Here is a 19619-nt window from a genome sequence, read left to right as displayed (position 1 = left end):
TTATTACATGTATTGTATTATTTTGGTTTCAAGTGTGTTTATTTTTAAATTTTTTTTAAATGTTTATTTATTTTTTGAGACAGAGAGAGACAGAGCATGAACGGGGGAGGGTCAGAGAGAGAGGGAGACATAGAATCTGAAACAGGCCCCAGGCTCTGAGCTGTCAGCACAGAGCCTGACGCAGGGCTCAAACTCACAAACTGCGAGATTATGACCTGAGCCGAAGTCTGATGCTCAACTGACTGAGCCACCCAGGCGCCCCTCAGGTGTGTTTATTATAGAAAATTTGGGGACACCCGAATGCTCAGTTAGGCGTCCAACTTTGGTATCCGAGTTTGGCTCAGGTCTTGATCTCACGGTTCGTGAGTTCGATCCCTGCAATGGGCTCTCTGTTCTTAGCGTGGAGCCCTCTTCGGATCCTCTGTCTCCCTCTCTCTGTCTGCACCTCCCCTGCTTGCAAGTGTGCTTTTTCTCTCTTTCTCAAACATTTAAAAAAATTTGGAATGTAAAAAAGTATAAAGAAAAAATATCCAGAGATAATTTGTTTTTATTTTGTAGTATTGCGTGAGATGCGGGTCAGGTTCAGTCTCTCCTTGTCTTTTCTCTCTTTCTCATATTTATTTATTATATTTATTATGTATTCCAAATAGGTACATAACATGAGACATACACACACACACACACACACACACACACACACACACACACACACACCCATGCTATAGATGGAATTGGTCCCTTCCAAAATCCATTTGTTGAAGCCCTAATCCCCAGTGCAACTGTATTTGGATATAGAGCCTTTAGAGAGTAATTAAGTAATTAAGAGTAATTAAGAGTAAGTAAATGATGTCATAAGGTTGGGGTCCTAATCCAGTAGGACTGGTGGCCTTACCATAAGAGGAAGGAAGAGAAATCTGTCTCTCTACCATTGCTTGCATGCTCAAAAGAAAGGCCATGTGAGTACAAGGTGGGGTGGTGGCTCCTGCAAGCCACGAGTGGAGGCCTCGGAACAAAACCTGCTTTGCTAGGACCTTGATCTTGGACTTCTCAGCCTCTGGAACTTTGAACAATAAATTTATGTTGTTTAAGCCACTCATTCTGTTGAATTTGTTACGGCAGCTCAAGATGACTAACAGACACGTACAAACACACACATGAATCATACATATACAGAGACCCACACATTTTAAACAGAAATTGAGATCATTTTCTATGTAATCTAATGCAGTTTTTTCTGATTATCATTAGCATGAATCACACTGTGATACATATATTTTTCTAACGTATGCCACATGCTTTTCCATATTAAGTCAGCTGAGACTAGTTTAGCTTTTTGTGTTGTGATGTAAAGCTTTATTTTGTTTTAAACGTGGCCGGTATATAGTGATACATCTGAGCCTGTTGAGATGTGAAGCATCTTTCGTGGGAGACATAACTGAGATTATTTAAATGCCCAGCAGTGCAGAAGTGGACAGTCACAAGTGCAGGTGTAAAACATAGGAAGGCATGAGGTTTTCTGTGCGGGCTTTGGAGGACTGCACAAAGAGGTGTGACAGTGTTAGCGAACCTCTGTGCTGAGTTTAGTTATGTGGTTTCAGCAAACGATGCAGTCAGTCTCCTGAAGGTTCAGTTCTCTTATCTCTAAACCCGGATGGAGCTTGGTAGGAGCAGCTGCTTAACAGAGGTGTTCTGAAATTCAGCCATGAAGCTCTTGATGGGCCCTTCCTCCATGACATTGGTGGGTGCCTGCACAGAGCCGTGTTTCCCTTCCTGGCTCTGGACCATTCCAGACTACTGAGTCTGCAGGATAACTGTGTGCTGGGTCCGAGAGGAGCCACCATGTGCCTCTGGCTTTTGCCTTTGTGAAGTGGATCTGCTGATACCGATCCCTTGAAGAAACGATGTCCAGTTAATTTATTACAGTAGTCCCCCCTTTTCCTCAGTTTCACTTTCCGCGGTTTCTGTTACCCCCATCAAGTGTGGTCCGGAAGCAGATGACCCTCCTCTCGACGGATTGTCAGAATGTCAGCAGTAGCCTACTGCTGTATCACAGCACCTGCGTCATTCACCTCTTCTCATCACGAAGATGAGATGTCATTCACATCTTCTCATCACGAAGGCATTCTATCATCTTGCATCATCACAAGGAGAAGTAGGAGTGCAGTACAATAAGATGTTTTGAGAGAGAAAGAGCACATTCACATAACTTTTACTACAGTATGTTCTTACGTAATTGTTCTGTTTTGCATCCACTGGGGGTGTTGGAATGTTTCCTGTGGATAAAGGGGGGACTACTGTACAGTGCCCAAGGAAGAAAGCAACCTTTGTAACTCATGACATTGATACGGAGGCACATCAGTTTTTCTGTGGCCTGCATGTTATTTGCTGGCATGTGATGCCGTGTTATTAAATGGAACTCAGGAGGAAGGATGTGGAATGCGTGACTACATGCTCCTAGCCCATCAGCATCCAGCTTTACCCAGTGGACTTGAATTTTGCTACAACTCTGAAAGTCTGTGCAGATTCCTCATGGGCAAGACTTTTGTCGGATAAAATATTATTTGGAATAACTGTCCATGTACCAAGACCTTGACATTTTTTTGGTGAGACAGACATGCTAGTTGTGAATTTCAGGGGTTTTGTTTGCTTTTTTTTTTTTTTTCTGGTAATGCTAATTATTTATGCTAAGCAAAGATATGGATGTTAATGATAATAGCTACCATCTGTAATCCTGATAAGTAGATACAGATAAATCTATTTAAAGATTAACACAGATGTAGTTTGATACACAGATGTAGCCATAGGTATGTTTACATAAGAGATATGTCATTACATATAACATTGACACAGATCCAGATTGGAGACAACAAAATGGAGATATAGATAATATATAAGAGGGTGTCTTTTATTCACTCCATCATCCCCAGCATATACTAACATCTGGCAAGTAGCAGTTCATTAAATATTAGTTGAATGAGTTGCAGAAGCAGCTAACTGGAGGATGAGGGGATTGCAAGTTGATAAACTAGTAATATACTAACATGGTATATCCTCCAAGTGGGCCCAAAACAGAGGTGTCAGTCATATGGGGGAATATAGAAAATTATGGCACAATCCTGGATGTGAAATACCTGGGAGCTTAAAAAAAAAAACAACTCATGCGGCGCCTGGGTGGCTCAGTTGGTTGAGCGTCCGACTCTTGATTTTGGCTCACGTCATGATCTCATGGTTCATGAGATCGAGCCCCATATCAGGCTCTGTGCTGACAGTGCAGAGCCTGCTTGGGATTCTCTGTCTCCCTCTCTCTGCCTTTCTTTCCTCTCCTCTCCTCTCCTCTCCTCTCCTCTCCTCTCCTCTCCTCTCCTCTCCTCTCCTCTCTCTTAAAAAAAAAAAAAAAAAAAAAAAAAAAGAAACAAAGAAAGAAAGAAAGAAAAAGGAAAACTTAAAAAAAAAAATACCGTGCTTGGGCCCTGCCCCTGAGATACTCAGTTAAGGGACAGAACAGGGCTCAGGCATGATACTTTTTAAAAACTCCTTGAGTGATCTGCTGGTCTAACAGGACAAACAACTACACATAGAGGTTAATGTCAGTAGTCTGTATTCGACTGAGATCTGAGTGGTTAGGCTGCTTAACTGTGGTCAGTACAGAGGGCGTGTCCTCTGTGGATCTGAGTAGGCTCTAAATGTTTCCCACAGCAAGGGGAAAGATGGGGTAAGATTCAGATAGAGGAAGGGACTGCAAGGCTATTCCAAGCAGACTTTCCAGCAAAGGCTGGAAGGTGGATATGAGCGTGACATTTTCTGTGGTAAGAAAACAAGAGTAAACCAGCTTTACATGACCAAAGTGTGAGGCAGATGTCAGAGTGAAGCTTTCTAGGTTACAACGTGCCACTTAAAGTGACCCTTTCACCTAGCTTTCTTACCTGTGTTCAAATTTGTATTTTATAGAAATGCCCTTGTAGTACCTTCTGGTGAGCCCTTCTGAGTATTTTAGGCTTCCATTCAAATATACTTCAAATATACTAATGTACTTCTGATCACAAGATCCTGCTGTACTTAAAAAGCCTAGTTAAATATTAATGCGGGGAAATTTGCTCTTGCATATTTTCACACGTAATTTCTTTAATTGGTATTATGCATTTTGCATAATTTAAATACCAACATCTGGGTGATTTGCTCAGCCAGCAGAGGACTGCTTCATCAGAAAGATCTATACAGCATCGTCTCCGAACTGCCTGCCAAGAGTTAGCTGTTGGTGTTTAAAATAAAGAATGTTTTCTGTAACGGGAAGTGTAGTGGAAATTGAACTGCCCCAAGAGTTTCTGTTCATTAAAAGCACAATATTAATTCTATTTACTGTTAGGGGCTGACTGCCAATAATCCTAGGAAATTTAGATTTGTTAGCACCATGGAGTAGGTGGTGGCCAGATTCTTCTCTTCCTATTTCTGCCCTGGTGAGTCTGGAACTGTTCACCATCTGTTCTAAAGGTGTTTCTTTTGACCACAGGTACTTTAATGTGGATTGTTTCAAAGTCATGTGAAAAACAAGGTTTTTACATTTCTACCCTAACTTTCATGATGTAACAGGTGCCAATCTGATATCAGCATCATGATTCTAGGTAGAGATGTGTTGGATACTTCTTAAATCATTTATGATGATAGTCTTTTAGGATCAAACCTTCACATTTAAGCAAGATTCCCTTATAAGCTTGACTTATTCTGGCCATTTAAAATATTCTTTTGAGGTTCAAGAGCTGCTTTTGCCTAGCAAGGAGCATAAAAACAGGACTGATCAGAAATAGTCTCAGGCTTGGGATCAGAGATCACGATACTGTTAAATATTTTGGCTCTCACTGATTCCATCCTGAATTCTCTTTCTCTGGGCCTAGCTTGTTGTCCTGGACCCTCCGTTTGCTTTCTGGAGGGGAAGACACACAGTAAATGTAATTTTGGTAGCCTTGAGTGCCCTGAAAATATTAAGCCCAGTGGAGTGGTAGAATATGTATGTGCCTGGGAGTAGGGGAATGGGGTCTAGTAGGGCATAAACTTTATCTGAGCAGGGACTTTCTCCATTTACTCACTGCTGTCTTTGATTTTGAGAGAGCAGGCAGCATGTGTGGTAAGAGCTGATTGACAAGAAGGGATAAGCAACAAAGTCGGGAGAGAATGTCCCAGGCAGAAAGAATAGCATGTGCAAAGGCCCTGCAGTGGGAATGAGGAGGCATTCTGGCTGGAGCATTGTGAGTCAAGTGGAGAGAGGAGGGAGGCAAGGTTGGAGAGGTGCACAGGGGCCAGATGAAATGAGATGTGGGGGTCATTTTATTCTAAATGCATGGGAAACCACCATAGGGTTTTATGCATGACCTCTTGATGTTTAGAAAAGGTGGCTCTGGCTCATATGCAGAATGGATTGTAGGGTGGCAAGAGAGGAAGCAGAAGGACCAACTCGGGGATGTCAGAGACTCCAGGTAGGATATGGTGGTAGCCAGATCAGCTCAGTAGCAGTGGAGACAGAAAGTTGTGGATGATTCAGACTTTGTTGTGTAGGTAGAGCTGATGGACCTACTGATGGTCTGGCTAGGGGAGTTGAGGCAAAGAGAAGGATCAAGGGTGGCATCTAGGTTGATCCACTTGATTCTTCCCTTTTTTTTGTTTTTTCAAGCCATGGGTTGCTAATTCTGCCTTCCCACCTAAACTTCTTCCTTGCTGGAGCCTCATTCTCATTAAGGCTGATCGCCAGTCCTCCCTGGATTCTAGGTCTGTGGTATCTGCCAGACCTTTTCAGTTATGGTAGACTTCCATTCCCTTATTAACTTCCACAGACTATTCTTTCCTGTGTGTGTGTGTGTGTGTGTGTGTGTGTAAATCAGATTATGATTCAGAGAGCATAATTAAATAGAGCTCTCATAAGAAGGATTACATATTACCAATAGACTTGTAGGGTCATAGAACATGCTGTTAGCCACCCAGTATTATTTTTATTCACTTCTCTCTCACATTCTCTTCTGGGAACACAGCAAAAATAAAGTTATTTCCTGGAGGAATGTGAAAGAGATTCTTACCTCTTTTCATCATACTCAGGCTGCATGAACAAAGAGTGAAAGAAGACAGGATGATAGTTGGCGGTTCACATGTACAGCTTCATTGATTTCCTGGTAATCTTGGCAACTGTTTCCTTTCTCTGTTAGATTTCTTTCTGTGTGTGGAAGAACATACAAGAAATAGTAGCTTTTGGGTGAATGTCAGCTTGTGGTGTACTTTCAGGATTTCACAGCTAGTTAGTTTGTGTTGCCAGTGACCGTTTATCATTTTGTATTATATGAGAAACGTGTAAATTACTTGAGAACACTTGCTAGTCAAGTTGGTGAGTGATTTCAACAAGTCACCAGTATCCACTTGCTGAGCTGTCTGCAAAGTATTACTAGTAAATGTCAGGATTGTTGTTTTTTTTTTTTTTTTCCTGGCAATAAAAATCTTTTGGATATTTATCAGATATTTGCAACTCTTGCAAGCTCTCCAGTTTTCCTTATTTCTCATTAAGAAGAATATGTAAAATAGTTGAGAAGGATGTCTTAAGGTCAGTCCGTCTAAACTGATTGTCACAGAGTGCATCTACCTCTGCAGTGTCCTTTATAATCCCGCTTTTCTTTTTCCTCTGTTCCCATTCTTCCTGCACATCCTTGCCAGATTCATCTTCTAAAGTATCAACCCGTTCCTGTTTTCAAAATTCTCAATGGCTTCCTGTTTTCTGAATCAAATAATGATCCATCTACCTGGCTTTCCAGTCCATTTTTTCCAGGTTTAGCAGGTAAAGTGAATTTCCAGGGGTCTCTTGTGGATATACCCATGTTTGCTGTTGCCCTGTCTTTACTCAAGGAGTCCCCCAAACCTGGAGTATCCCTTATTTTCTTCCTTTTTGTAACCTGCTGAAATCCTACTCTTTAAAGAGGCATTTGGAGATGACATCACAGTTTCAAAGATGGGAGGAAATAATAAAAAGCAAAGCAAGCATCCCATGCTGCAGCAGAAAAACCACCGTGAACTCACTAATAGGGAGCAGATGACAAAGTCACAAGCCGGCCCTGAGGAAGAGGGAAGGTTGTTCCTAAGCCTGCACATCGGAAACTGAATCAGTGAGGGTTCTTAAGGAATTTTAAAAAAAAATTATTTTTTGATGTTTATTATATTTGAGAGAGACAGAGCACAAGCGGTGGAGGGGCAGAGAGAGAGAGAGGGAGGTACAGAATCTGAAGTAGGCTCCAGGCTCTGAGCTGTCAGCACAGAGCCCGATGCAGGGCTTGAACCCACGGACCGTGTTATCAGGACCTGAGCCGAAGTCGGATGCTTAACTGACTGAGCCACCCAGGCGCCCCTAAATCAGTGAGGGTTCTAAAAACCCTTCCCGGGGCCCTCCAGTCTGGGGAGATCCAAACTGATTTCCCTGTTCTTATTTGAGGAGCCATAGAAGTAGCTGGTGGTGGTAACTGGGAGGAAGTGAAATGCAGAGCTGATTCTCTTTGTAAGTAAAGGCCTGGTGAAATGGTGAGAGACCTGGGAGCAGGCTTCCCCACAGGAGTGGGATCTCAAGCAGGAGGAAGGAGCACAGTAGAGGATATTTCATGACCTTTGCTAAGAGAGGGCAGAGCCCTGGAATTCAAATTCACCCTAGAGCCTCTAGGGTGCTTTGTTTGAAACGTGGCTCTCGTCATTCCATCTGGCTAGGGAAAAGTGATAGAATGCAGACTACTCAGTCTTTGAACTTGACAAGATCACAGGAACAGCAGGACAGGGGTCAAGGAGTTGCCCGTTGTGTGTTAGAGCATACGGAATCTCTGGATTCCTAAGCATACACACCTGAGCACATATACGAGATGAGAGATAAAACTAGGGTAATTCTAGAAACATAGTTACAGTAAGGGATGGGTGGACAGATGGACAGAAAGAAAGAAAGAAAGAAAGAAAGAAAGAAAGAAAGAAAGAAAGAAAGAAGAAAAAGAAAAAAGAAAAGGAATCTAGCATGCAAAAGACAAAGGGTCCAGATCTCGATGAAAACATACCTCAAGGCATGGGAGTTCTTTACAATTGTTTCATTCTGTGGAACTAAAGTTAGTGAGAAATGTGAAGTCAGTAAACAAAACAAGATGATAATAAAAAGCAGAATGAGGTTGGGGGAAAAAAAAACAGGAGATTGCAGACCTAAAGAAAGAGTGTGAGGTCCAAAACAACATCCAGTACAGCACGAATACGTAAAATTAGAAATACCAAGGGAAAGAATAGATGCCATTGAAATCAAATTACTAAAAGAGTAAAGGCTTCATAATGTCAATGAACACAAATGAAATACTCAAGGTATTAAGTAATCAGAAGCTAAAATATAAAGAAGACAAAGACAATGTCATATAAGGATAATTGGCATCCCTGAAGTAGACAGTCAGCAAATGAAACAAAATGCGGTAGAAAACAAGCCAGTTTTCGTGAAATGAAGAAATAAGCAAAAGAACTGGGTCTGCAGATGAGTCTTGTATTCCAGGAAAATTTGGAGTACAGAAGGTTCAAGACTGAAATCTATCTTAATTAAGCTATTGGATTTCAGAGATAAAGGAGTTCTTCATACCCCCCTGGGCAGAAAAGCAGATTGTCTGCGGTGGACTAAAAGTTAGTGTAGCTTCGTATTTCCTCAGAGTAGCAGTCAGTTTCTGAAGATAATGGAGCCATGTGTTCAGCATTCTGAGGGAAAGGAAGTATGACCCGATGGTGGCCCAAACTGACACAGCTAAGGGGTTATTCAGGTGTGAGGGCAGGAGGCAGATATTTCCAAACGTGTACAAACTCGAGTAAGAGTGCTTAAAATCAAAGCACGTTTGAAAAACGTACGTCGGCAGCACCGTCAGACCGCTAAATATGCTTCATGACGTTTTAACTTAGAAGAATATTTTAGGAAATAGCCCTTGTAGTGAAGGAACATTTGGTTGAAATTCAACAAATACTTCAGTTTCTTTTCCTTTTGTTAAATTCACATAAAGTCACGTGCGGTGTGTTAAATGAAAAAGTAGCTTTGCTAGAGGCTAACTTTATTTTTTTTATTTTTTTATTTTTTTCAACATTTATTTATTTTTGGGACAGAGAGAGGCAGAGCATGAACGGGGGAGGGGCAGAGAGAGAGGGAGACACAGAATCGGAAACAGGCTCCAGGCTCTGAGCCATCAGCCCAGAGCTCGACGCGGGGCTCGAACTCACGGACCGCGAGATCGTGACCTGGCTGAAGTCGGACGCTTAACCGACTGCGCCACCCAGGCGCCCCGTAACTTTATTTTTTATAAAAGTCTTCCTGTCTGCCTGGCTTCCTCCCTCCCTCTTTACACACACCGCGGGCACCGGCTCCAGGGGAACCTTTCGTCTTCTGCTAAGTGTCATAGGCAAGTTGGCAGAAATTAACTGCAGTTTATACTGTGAGGCAAGGCTACAAAATTCCGCTAGTGAGACACATAATTCTCCATAGACTACATTTCCTCAAAAAAAGAGTCTGACATTTAATTTTTGGCTGTCAAAAAACAATCTACTTAAAATCACTTACTCCCTACCGTGGCGAATAATCAGCACTTATTGAGTGACTGCTGTGTGCCCGGTGCAGCCATATTCACCTGACGTAGTCAGTGTGAAGAAAGACAGTTTCTATTCTTAGACAGCTCTTAATTTAGGTGGGACAGACACATCACCAGTTTTCCTAGTATTTCCCAAGTGAGATCCAGCTCTCAGGAGACTTCTCAAAAGGGAAAAATTGGTTTTGTTGTTGGTTAAGTTCTTGTTTTGGTTTTCACTTAGTCATTGAGGAAAGCTGTTGACTTTTGTCAGAAAGTACTAGATGCTGAGGATATGGTTGTGATTAAAAGAGGTAGGACCTCTGCTCAGTCTTATAAACAGGTATGGTAGTTACATGGGGCGCTCCCAATGAACTAAGCCCTTGTGTGGTCTCCTCCCCTGGAATCGGGCAGCCCTGCCTGTAACTCACCTGAACTGCTGGAATGTGCCAGAAGTGACACAGTGAGCGCAAAGGCACTGGACACATGTTTTAGGTTCAGAGAAACATATTGAACATATTATTTGCAAATGTAATGAACGTAATGTTTAAAATAAGCTGATAGTATGTTTTGACACTTTTAGTCAGGCTATGGTTTCCTTTTTATACGATAATTGGTTGCCAGAAGCTTTGTTTCAATACAAAATACGTGCAGCTCTATATATTTTCCCATTTCTTTGGGACATGGCGTTCCTAGAGTTGGGGGAGGGATGGCCAATTCTGCTATGTTAAATATTCCATCTTATCAAAGAGGTGTTTCATAAATTATGTATAACAGTAGATGCCACTCAATAAATATTTTATACGTGATAGATATTTTTGTCTGAAATTACTTTTTCACTTGAGCAATGATTTAAACCCTCGTTTTTAGTTTTATGAGGTGACACTTTTATAATATCGTGTAGTGAATGCAGCTTGAATGTCATGGAGCTTTAGAGCAGCATTAATCATAAATTCATCTGCCCCCACTCCCAGTCCTGGAAGACTGTCTCTTAATTCAGCTGTTACCCATTCTGTGTATGGAAGTGTGTGAGAACATGCTGGTGTGTGTGCATGGGAAGGGGGAGTGGGGACAGGTAATGCTTTTGACCTTGTGGCTCCAAAGTTATGAATTTCCAATGATTTTCAAAATCTATGAGACTTACTTCAAGGAAGGGAAAAAGAAAGTATTTTTCAGTGGTTTAAAAAAAAAAAAAAGGAATATGAAACTAAACTGGGATGTAGTCCAAAACAATTTCTCTAGTTTGAGTGGGAGCTATGAGAATTTAAAATATTGCCTTTTCCTCGGGTTATTGTCCATTCTTATGCAGAAAGAAAATACATATGTCTCTGCACTTCTGAGAACAGTCACTGTCCTCTTCACATGGACCTAGAGGCCTGGAACATTCGTTGGCAGGCGGCTGCCTAACCACATATGTGGTATTGTCACAGTTCAGAGCCACCAGACCTTCCAGTGAGGACACTGTTTTATGAAATAGAACCGTGTGATTAAGTTCTCCACTCTAACATATATCTTTTTTTTTTCTTTTTTTTAAAGCACATACTTTCCTCTCCTGCTTGAATTCTAGTCAGGAGGAAAAGAACACATTCTACCAATATCTGAGAGATAGGAGTAGAGGCTGGTTTATTTAGAGTACTCATTTAACTAAGATTTGCAAGGGCCTTGGTACAGTAAATCAGGATTACTGAAGTCTCCGACCTGGAAGCCTGAGGTTTTGAGCCCTGCAGTGGGAGCCTGGCTGATAAGAGGAGTAATTGAAGAACAATGATACGCTTCATTTCCTTTTCTTGAATCGAAGTTATGCATTGGTCATTTTCTCTGCGTATCTATTTAATGGTTGTTAAATTAAATTGCTTTCTTTCAAGTGGTGATTTTTATGGCTTTTTTTTTTTTTTTTTTTTTTTGCATTTCATTCCATCACCCTCTTGCATGACTGCAGCTCTGTGGGTGTGTCGTTTGAGACTCATATCTGCAGAGATGAAGGCCCAGGAAACTTCTCTCTTCCTGCTACCCTTCCCCTCAACCTCTTAGTAACTCCCTTGTCTATAAGGTTGTGAAGTTCTGAATCCTTCACCTAGAGGATGACATCGTTTTAATATTTCAGTAACATGAAATACATTTATTCATTGCAGAAATGTAAGGTGTACTGAGTATGTTTCAGGCAGTGCTCGCTTTGGGGATCTAGAACTGTGCCCTGGTCACAGTGCGCATTATAGGGGTGGGGTGGGGAAGAGACCCGCTAGGAGTGTCTCTACCAGGAGCCTGGTTGGTAGCTTAGAGCTTGCTTCCCCGTTGCTCACATTTTACCTAAGATCACAGAGTGCAGCGTTGTGCTCTTGGACGTGACTCAGTCAGAGCTCAGCATGGCCCAGCCTCAAGGCTGGACTTTTCACCTTCGGTCTTTGGAATTTATCTCAGATTTGTTTAGAAGCCTGATTTTAGAGCTCTTTTGTCTTGGTACCGATGGGCCTTATGTTAGGACAGAGACCCGTTGTCTGTTGCCTGACCAGCGCTGTTGCCGCCCTGCCTGCATTTGTCGGAACTTCGTGTACCTGACCATTCATTCATTCATTCATTCATTTGACAATACTAACCAGTTACAATGTGTCAGACATGAAATTAGGCACTGGTTTATATTCTAGTCCGGACAGGTAATAAGCTCATATGTAATATATCATGTAGTGGTAATTGCTAAGGAGGGAAACATCAGGATAAAGGAGGTTAGTGCTTATTACTTTGTGTGGGGTGATGGGGAAGGTGGCATTTGAGTGGAGACTTGAGGTACTGAAGGCTGAGTTATTTATATTTATACACACACACACACACACACACACACACACACACACATGCATGTATGGGAGTTCTTCTCAACTAGAGTTTATGTAGTTGATGATATTTGCTTGTATCTGGAGACTTTTTGGTTGTCACAGCCTTGTGGAAGCGGTAGGGTACTACTGGTATCTAGTGGGTATGTAACCGAACTCAAGGGTTTGCTTGGGGTGCACCAAACTGAATGCCACCCAAGGAAAACAAAGAACTTTCAATAGGGAGATAGGGAGAGAGTTCTCAAAGCACTGTCTCCCCATGGGGTTAATACGGGAAACTAATTCAGCGTGTTAGGGAGCAGGGGCAGGGAGTTTGCATAGGTTTGCAAGGAGGCTTGCAGGGAGTTTGCATTGGGTTCAGTTGTGCATGCCTGACATGTTAGTGTGCCAGTACATACATCCCATCTTTGAAATGGTGGAAAACTGCACTTATCGGAGGGGATCTTGGTATTGTAATGAGCTAAAGGTAACTTCAGAACAACTCGGGGGTTTCTGTAAAACCCAGGCTGTCCTTACCTCCAATCTGGCTCAAGCTGGCTTACGTAAAGGGATATCAGGTGAGACATACCTAGCAAGGGACTGTCAGGTCCAACACCTAACTGGGGCTTCTCCTTGGCTAGAGCTGTTGGTTCTACAAAAACGAAACACATTCCTTCCCTACTTTTGTTCTTTCCCCTCCTCCCTTCTGCTGATAGCTTTTAGCCCTCTTATTTGCGTAACTTCCCATTGCATCATAGCTAACAGGTAGAGGCCAGGGGTACTGCTAAGCCACCTGCAGTGCACAAGGCATCCTCCCATGATGAAGAGCCATCTGATTTGAAATGTCAGTAGTGCCAGGGTTTGGAAACCCTCTTCTAGGGGAAGGGAAGGGACAGACAGTGACAGAAGAAACAGCCACCACAAAAGCAGAAGGAACAACGATGCCTAAAGCCCTGAGTTGGGGACAGGCTGGCAAGTTTGAGGAAGGGCAAGGAGCCTCTGGACTCCTAGACAGGAGTGAGCAAGGTGGGGGGAGATGAGAACGGGAGGTTAGCAAGGGATGAGATCGTGTAGAGCTTTGTAGAACCTTACAAAGGCTTGGGCTTTCAACTCTATGAAACGGGAGGCCAGGGAAAGGATTCGAACAGGGGAGCAGCCTGCCCTCACATCCCTCTGGCTGCTGAGTAGAGCACATGACACAGTGGGGCACCAGTGGTGGTAGCCTGGTGAAAGATGATGGTGGTTGGGGCTCAGGAGGAATGTGGTGCAGGTGGTTCAATGTTGTCAGATTAGGTCATATTTTGAAGGCAGAGTCAACACTAAGCATGTAGGATTTAGAGAAAGAAAGGAGCAAAGTATAGCCTTGGTGTTTGGTCTGAACAATTAGAAGGAAGGTTGGCATTTACCGGGATGGTATGGTGTGCAGGTTTGAGAGGCAGGGGAAATCAAGGGTCGGGTTTTTCTTTTAATGTTTACTTATTTTGGGGGAGAGAGAGAGTGGGTGGGCACAAGTGAGGGAGGGGCAGAGAGACAGGGGGACAGAGGATCCTAAGCAGGCTCCGTGCTGACAGCAGACAGCCTGATGCAGGACTCGAATTCACTAACCCCGAAATCATTATCTGAGCCAAAGTCAGATGCTTAAGCGACTGAGCCACCCAGGCACCCCAAGAGTTGGTTTTTTAATGTATTAGGTTTGAGCTGTCTGTTTGGCATCCCCATAGAATACACTGAGGTAAGTGATTGTATGTATGCATGAGTGTGGGGTCAAGGGAGACGGCTGTCTGTAGCATTAGACTTGAGTCTTCGCATGTAGATTGCAGGTGAAGTCCAGAGACAGGATGCGGTCATCAGGGAGTGACTATAGGTACTCTGGTCCCAAGGATGAAAGCCTGCAGGAGAGAGTGGGAGGGGAGGAATTGGAGAAACCACTAGTGTAGGGAAGACTTTGGAGGAGATTATTTCCAAAGGGACACAGAGAAATTGTTGGTAGTTGGAGGAGATGCAGAGCCAAGGGGGGTGGTCATGGTGGTCGTTGTTGGGAGAATGTGTAGTAGATTTTTATGTACATAGGGATGACCTGGTAGGTATTAGAAGTTAGTTCAGGAGACAGAGGGTCAAGTACATCTGGCACAGAGGTTGCTAATGCACAGGAAAGGATTGCTTTGGGGAACATTCACAGTTTGACCATAGTAACCGGTGAGAAGAGCCTACAGATTGGGAGACTTCTAGATATTAAGTGAAATAAGGGTTCTGAAGAGGGAGAAAGATTACTTTGTAGTTGGGTGGTCCTAGGACCTTTCCTAAGCAAGGCAAGGTCTGAGCTTGGTTTCAAAGAGGTTGTATTCATCAGGCAATAAGTTTACTTCATTTTATATTGAGCTTTTTGTATATTTCAAGTTCACTTTACCTGCCACATGCCAGGATCCCAGCATGAAGATTTTCCATTTTTCTTGCAGCTGTTTTGATGAGAAATAAAATACTACTCATTCTCTTTCCTCTAAGTAAACTTTCCTTTCCTTTCCCTCCTAATTTCAGGAACAAACTCTAGCCCTTAGGAAAGAAGGGATTGGAGTTGTTTTGGATTCTGAACTGCCCCATTTGATTGGCATTGATGATGACCTTCTGAGTACTGGAATCATCTTATATCACTTGAAGGTTAGAAATGACTTAAGTAGAAGATAATTTTGTTTTCCGTTTCCTCTTTAGACACTAGCAGGGTTTCCTGTAATACTCTACATCTGTGAACACAACTATTACATTAGAGAATACACTACAAATCTTTGAGCCCTTTGGGGATTTTCAATGGCTCACTGGTGTTCTGTGGTATTAAAAGTTCCCATGTTTATGGAGTTCTAAAGCTAAATGAAGATCCATTTACTTTGCCTGCCACTTTGGAGAATCAGTGAGAGAGAGGTAAGGAACAAAAAGGCAGGCAGACCAAGGAAGGAAAGTTACAACCACCTGGAGCTGAGATTTGCTAGATGTAATTTTCTAGTCCCTCGGGTTAATTATAAAGCGTGTCTCCAGCCTACATTATTGGGCCTGGTCCCAAACTGGCAATTTGTGTCAAGAGAACAGAATTACCACATTAGTATCAGTGGTTGCCTCTGTAACCTTGACTTAGTATCCTCTCTCTGATCCATGCCTTAAAATGAGGATAGTGTTGGATCTGAGCTTTGCAGCCTCCCATAAATTGTATCTTTAGATAGGAAGAACTTCTGGCCCCTAGAGGAGAAACTTGCCAGAAAGGATCAGGAACATCAGTGGGATTACCCACGTGGACAGAGTATGGATGCACACCAAAAATAGGAGCCTACCCTTGTTGAGCAGGAAGCCTCAGGACCTGTGCATTTTCTGGGCAACATGGGACATTGTTACAGAGCCTCAGTGAACTCTAATTGCACTGAGGCTATGGCCTGTCTGGAACATTGCTCAGCCTATCAGCCACCAGCTTGCTTGAGTTTACATGAAAAATGGAGAAACAGACCATTCTTCATGTTCTTGCTAATAAATTCAACTTGACTTTTCTTCCTAGGAAGGTCAGACATATGTTGGTCGAGAAGATGCTTCAACAGAACAGGATATTGGTGAGAATCTTTATCAATTTCTTCTTCCCAGTGATTTTTAAAAATCATTTAATGAAGAATTGTCTTTCGAATGACTAACACGAAAGTGATTATAAAAAAAACCTCTTTTGCAAATACAGTATCGATCAGTATGTGCATTTCTATAATTTTGAATGCAACTCAAATGAATGGAACAGAACAATTAGTTTAGTGAATAAAATGGAATTGTACATCCTTACCCCCACCGTATATACATTCTATACTCTGTCACAACTTTCGAGAGTAATTTAAATTACTCTACTCTTGTCACAATGGGACAGTGATGAAAATATGCCAACAGACATAGATAGAGGGTAGCAGATCCCTCAACAGGAAGGATATAGACACCTGTGCAATGATGCCAGAGTGCACAACACACACGCATATGGAGGTATGACTTCTGGGTTTCCAGAAAGTCTTTGCCGAGACCCACAGATAAGCAGTGATTCAGCCCGGGAGCAGGGTGAGGTCTTGTTAGGCTTTAAAAGCATACCTGGGCAACCACTGTAGTGGTGGTGGTTGGTGTGCGTGTGTGTGTGTGTGTGTGTGTGTGTGTGTGCGCGCGCACGTGTGTGTGTGTGTGTGTGTGACAAGGTGGGGAGTGGCAGGGGAAGAATTCTGTCTTCTCAGCTGTTTTTAGAATTGCTGGTAATGGACTTGCTTTCCTGCCAAGTGTAAGCTATTCATCACGCCAAAGCTAGCGTAGTTCTGTGTGTTTTACTATTTGCTGTGAAACTGGGAGAGCTGAAAACCAGTTCCCAGAAGTCAGCTTCAGCTGTTTTTGAGTGGAACTAGGTGTCAGGCCTCCTCTTCTGATCGTTAAATTGTGTGTTTGACCTTTGGGGTTGCTGTAAATGATGATGAGTGGTAAGAACACATGTTTTCTGTGCACAGAAAAGCTCAGTAGTATGGTTCAGTGGAGAACAGTGGAAGCTGTTTGATTTGTACTTCTGAGAAGCTGGCCAAGAACTGTGCCTAAAATTGTGTAGGTTTTTTTGACAGGCGTTCATGTCCATGCCTGGCCACTCACCCAAGTAAGAGTAACTCGGTGTAGTCCTACAAGAATAGGTACTTTAGCGGCCTCATGCTCCGAGAGGTCAGTGGAGGTCATGTTCTCTTAGATTTGGCACAGGCTGTGGTGGTGTGCATCCCAGTGCAGCTTCTGGAGACTTCCTTGGGCCTCTCAAGATCCATGCCAGGCCAAGTTCACCTTTGGTTTCTGCTCCAGGAATGCAGTGTCTATAAGTGCAGAGGTTATAAGAAGGGCCTTGACCCACAGAGCCCTTTTGTTGCTTCCGTTTTACAGTGACCTTTGGGTGGCTGGTGGAGGAAATTTATTCAGCATCTGAGCCACACAATGGTATTCAATTAAGACAAGTTACTTAACTATATTCTCCCTGAAGATGAGAGAAATTAGCATGTGAGAACTTACTTCCTTACACAGGTGAAATCCAGACCCTTTGAGGTAACATTCAGCGTTCTGTCAGCTGATGCCATGAAGTCCTGAAATTCACTTTTCTCCCTGAACATAAATGTTCACTTCATAATATTTACACGGAAAAGGAAGGGTATTCAATATGGAAAAATAAGTAAAGGTTGGGACTCACTGTACTCAATAACAAAGAAGATATTATCTTTCTTTTTTGTTTTTCCAACTTAGTTCTTCATGGCCTCGACCTGGAGAGTGAGCACTGCATCTTTGAAAACGTCGGGGGGACGGTGACTCTGATACCCCTGAGCGGGTCTCAGTGCTCCGTGAATGGTGTTCAGATCATGGAGGCCACACACCTAAATCAAGGTATCTGGTTTTTGGTTTTCAGAGTTCTTTGTGTATGCCGTTGCTAGAGAACAAGTTGGCCAGGTAATGGGAGAACGTGTGCATCTTAGAATTAATTGCTGGTTAGTTATAAGAAATATGCAGACTGTTTGCTTCATTATGCTGTTTTCTGTTTTGCTGGAGGACTTCTTTATAATTCCAGTTGTCTTGTTGAATTAAACATATATATAGTTGTCTTAAAAATTATTGCTCTTATGGAAATATGACTTTAAAGGAATTTTTTAAGTTAAAAAAGCACCTTTCAAATGCAAAACCTTAACACAGTGCCTGCTGTTAGTAACTTTATTACCATATTTGTATTCTTTTTGTGAATAGTTGTGATTGTAGCATACATACAGGATCTGGTATCATAGCTTTTTTTTTTTTCTTTTTAAATAATTTCAGTTTTATGAAAAATTTGCAATTCTCATACAAAGAACTTTTTAGTTTTAGAAGCATTTGAAGGTAAATCACCAACATGATGCCCCACCACCCCTGAATAATTCAGTGTTTATTTCCTTTAAACAATGGCATTTTCCTGTGTAATTACAAGATAAGCATCCAGATTAGAAAACAAACTTCGGTACATTCCTGCCATCTGATCCTCGGACGCCCTTCAAGTTGTCGTTTGCCCAACAATGTCCACTGTGGGTCCGGGATTCAATCCGGCATCATGTGCTGCATTGAGTTGCCCCACCTGTCTTGTCTCTTTCAGTCTGGAAGAGTTCCTTTGCTTTCCTCTGACTCTTGGGACTTTGGCAGGTCAAATATGTTGCAGAATGTCCCTTTACACAAGTGTAGCATCTATCTGCTGCTTCCTCGCGATGACACTAATATTGTGCCTTCTTGACAGGACTGTCCGAGAGATGATGCCCTGTTTTTCCCACGTCCCGTTACTGAAGAGATGCTTGCTTTGATCATTTGATTAAAATGGAGCTTGTCAGGCTTCTTTACTATGAAGCTACTCTCTTCCTCCTTTTTATTAATAGGGATATTGGGCAGGATTTTGAGATCATAAATACCCATTCTTTATCACACTTTCACCCACTGGTTTTGGAACCATGTTGGGGGGTGCTGGTGTCTGATTGAATTATTATTCGGATGGATGCCACGTGGCAATCTCCCTCCTTCTACATTAGTTGGATTTTTACTGTAGGTATCAACAGGGTCACATGGCTCGCTATTTTATTTGGTAGGTCTTGGTCTGTCTGTCATTATTTGTTTTGATACACAAATTGTCCCACGTTTGGTGAGTGGGAGTTGCTCCAAGCCAATTTCTGTGTCCTTGGATCTTGTCCCCATCATCGATGAGCACTTCCTTAATTTCTGACACAATGACATGTTCCAGGCTTATCTCTTATTTTGCTGGAATCAGCCAGTTCTCCAAGGAGCCTTGGTTCTCAGTGGAGAATGGGATTTAGAAACTAAGATCTGAGCTCTAGACGTATTCGTCGCTCTTGAGATGTTGCTGTTCCCAGGTCCTGTTAGTCAAAAGAGTTAGGGAAAGTGTGTGTCTCTGTGTGTACAACACATATTTATGTCTGTATTTATACAACAGTATATTTATGTCTGTATCTGTGTCAGCATTTCAACATCTATATTGCTGACCAGGAGTTCATATCAGTACCTCTAACCCAACACAATACCATAGCATTCTTTCTAGTTTTTTCCTTTTTTCATATGTGTAAATAGCTCCCTTTTCTGATAGTGATAAACCTGACTTCCATTATGTAACCAGTATGCTATCACTTCTGCCCCCTCCTCATGCAGGGATCCTCTTCTTCCTGTTCAGGCTTTGACACCCCATGCTGGACTA

The 19619-nt window shown here is 42.4% G+C and overlaps 1 protein-coding gene across 7 annotated transcripts in view; it reads left to right on the top strand.

Moving 5' to 3' along the window:
• KIF16B (kinesin family member 16B) overlaps positions 1–19619 on the top strand; it is a 289874-nt gene that overhangs the window by 127447 nt on the left and 142808 nt on the right. For all 7 annotated transcript variants that reach the window (XM_047067541.1, XM_047067539.1, XM_047067538.1 and 4 more), the window contains exons 13-15: positions 14918–15037; positions 15918–15969; positions 17648–17785. In XM_047067541.1, coding sequence (XP_046923497.1) covers positions 14918–15037; positions 15918–15969; positions 17648–17785 — 310 coding nt within the window. The remainder of the gene's footprint in view (positions 1–14917; positions 15038–15917; positions 15970–17647; positions 17786–19619) is intronic.

This window comes from Lynx rufus, unplaced genomic scaffold (genome assembly GCF_022079265.1).
Source record: "Lynx rufus isolate CCGP_SWC_20201006 ecotype Redwood Valley unplaced genomic scaffold, mLynRuf1.p SCAF_8, whole genome shotgun sequence".
NCBI lineage: Eukaryota > Metazoa > Chordata > Mammalia > Carnivora > Felidae > Lynx > Lynx rufus.
The sequence above is the reverse complement of the archived record's forward strand: the minus strand, read 5'-3'. Positions and strand labels throughout refer to the sequence as shown.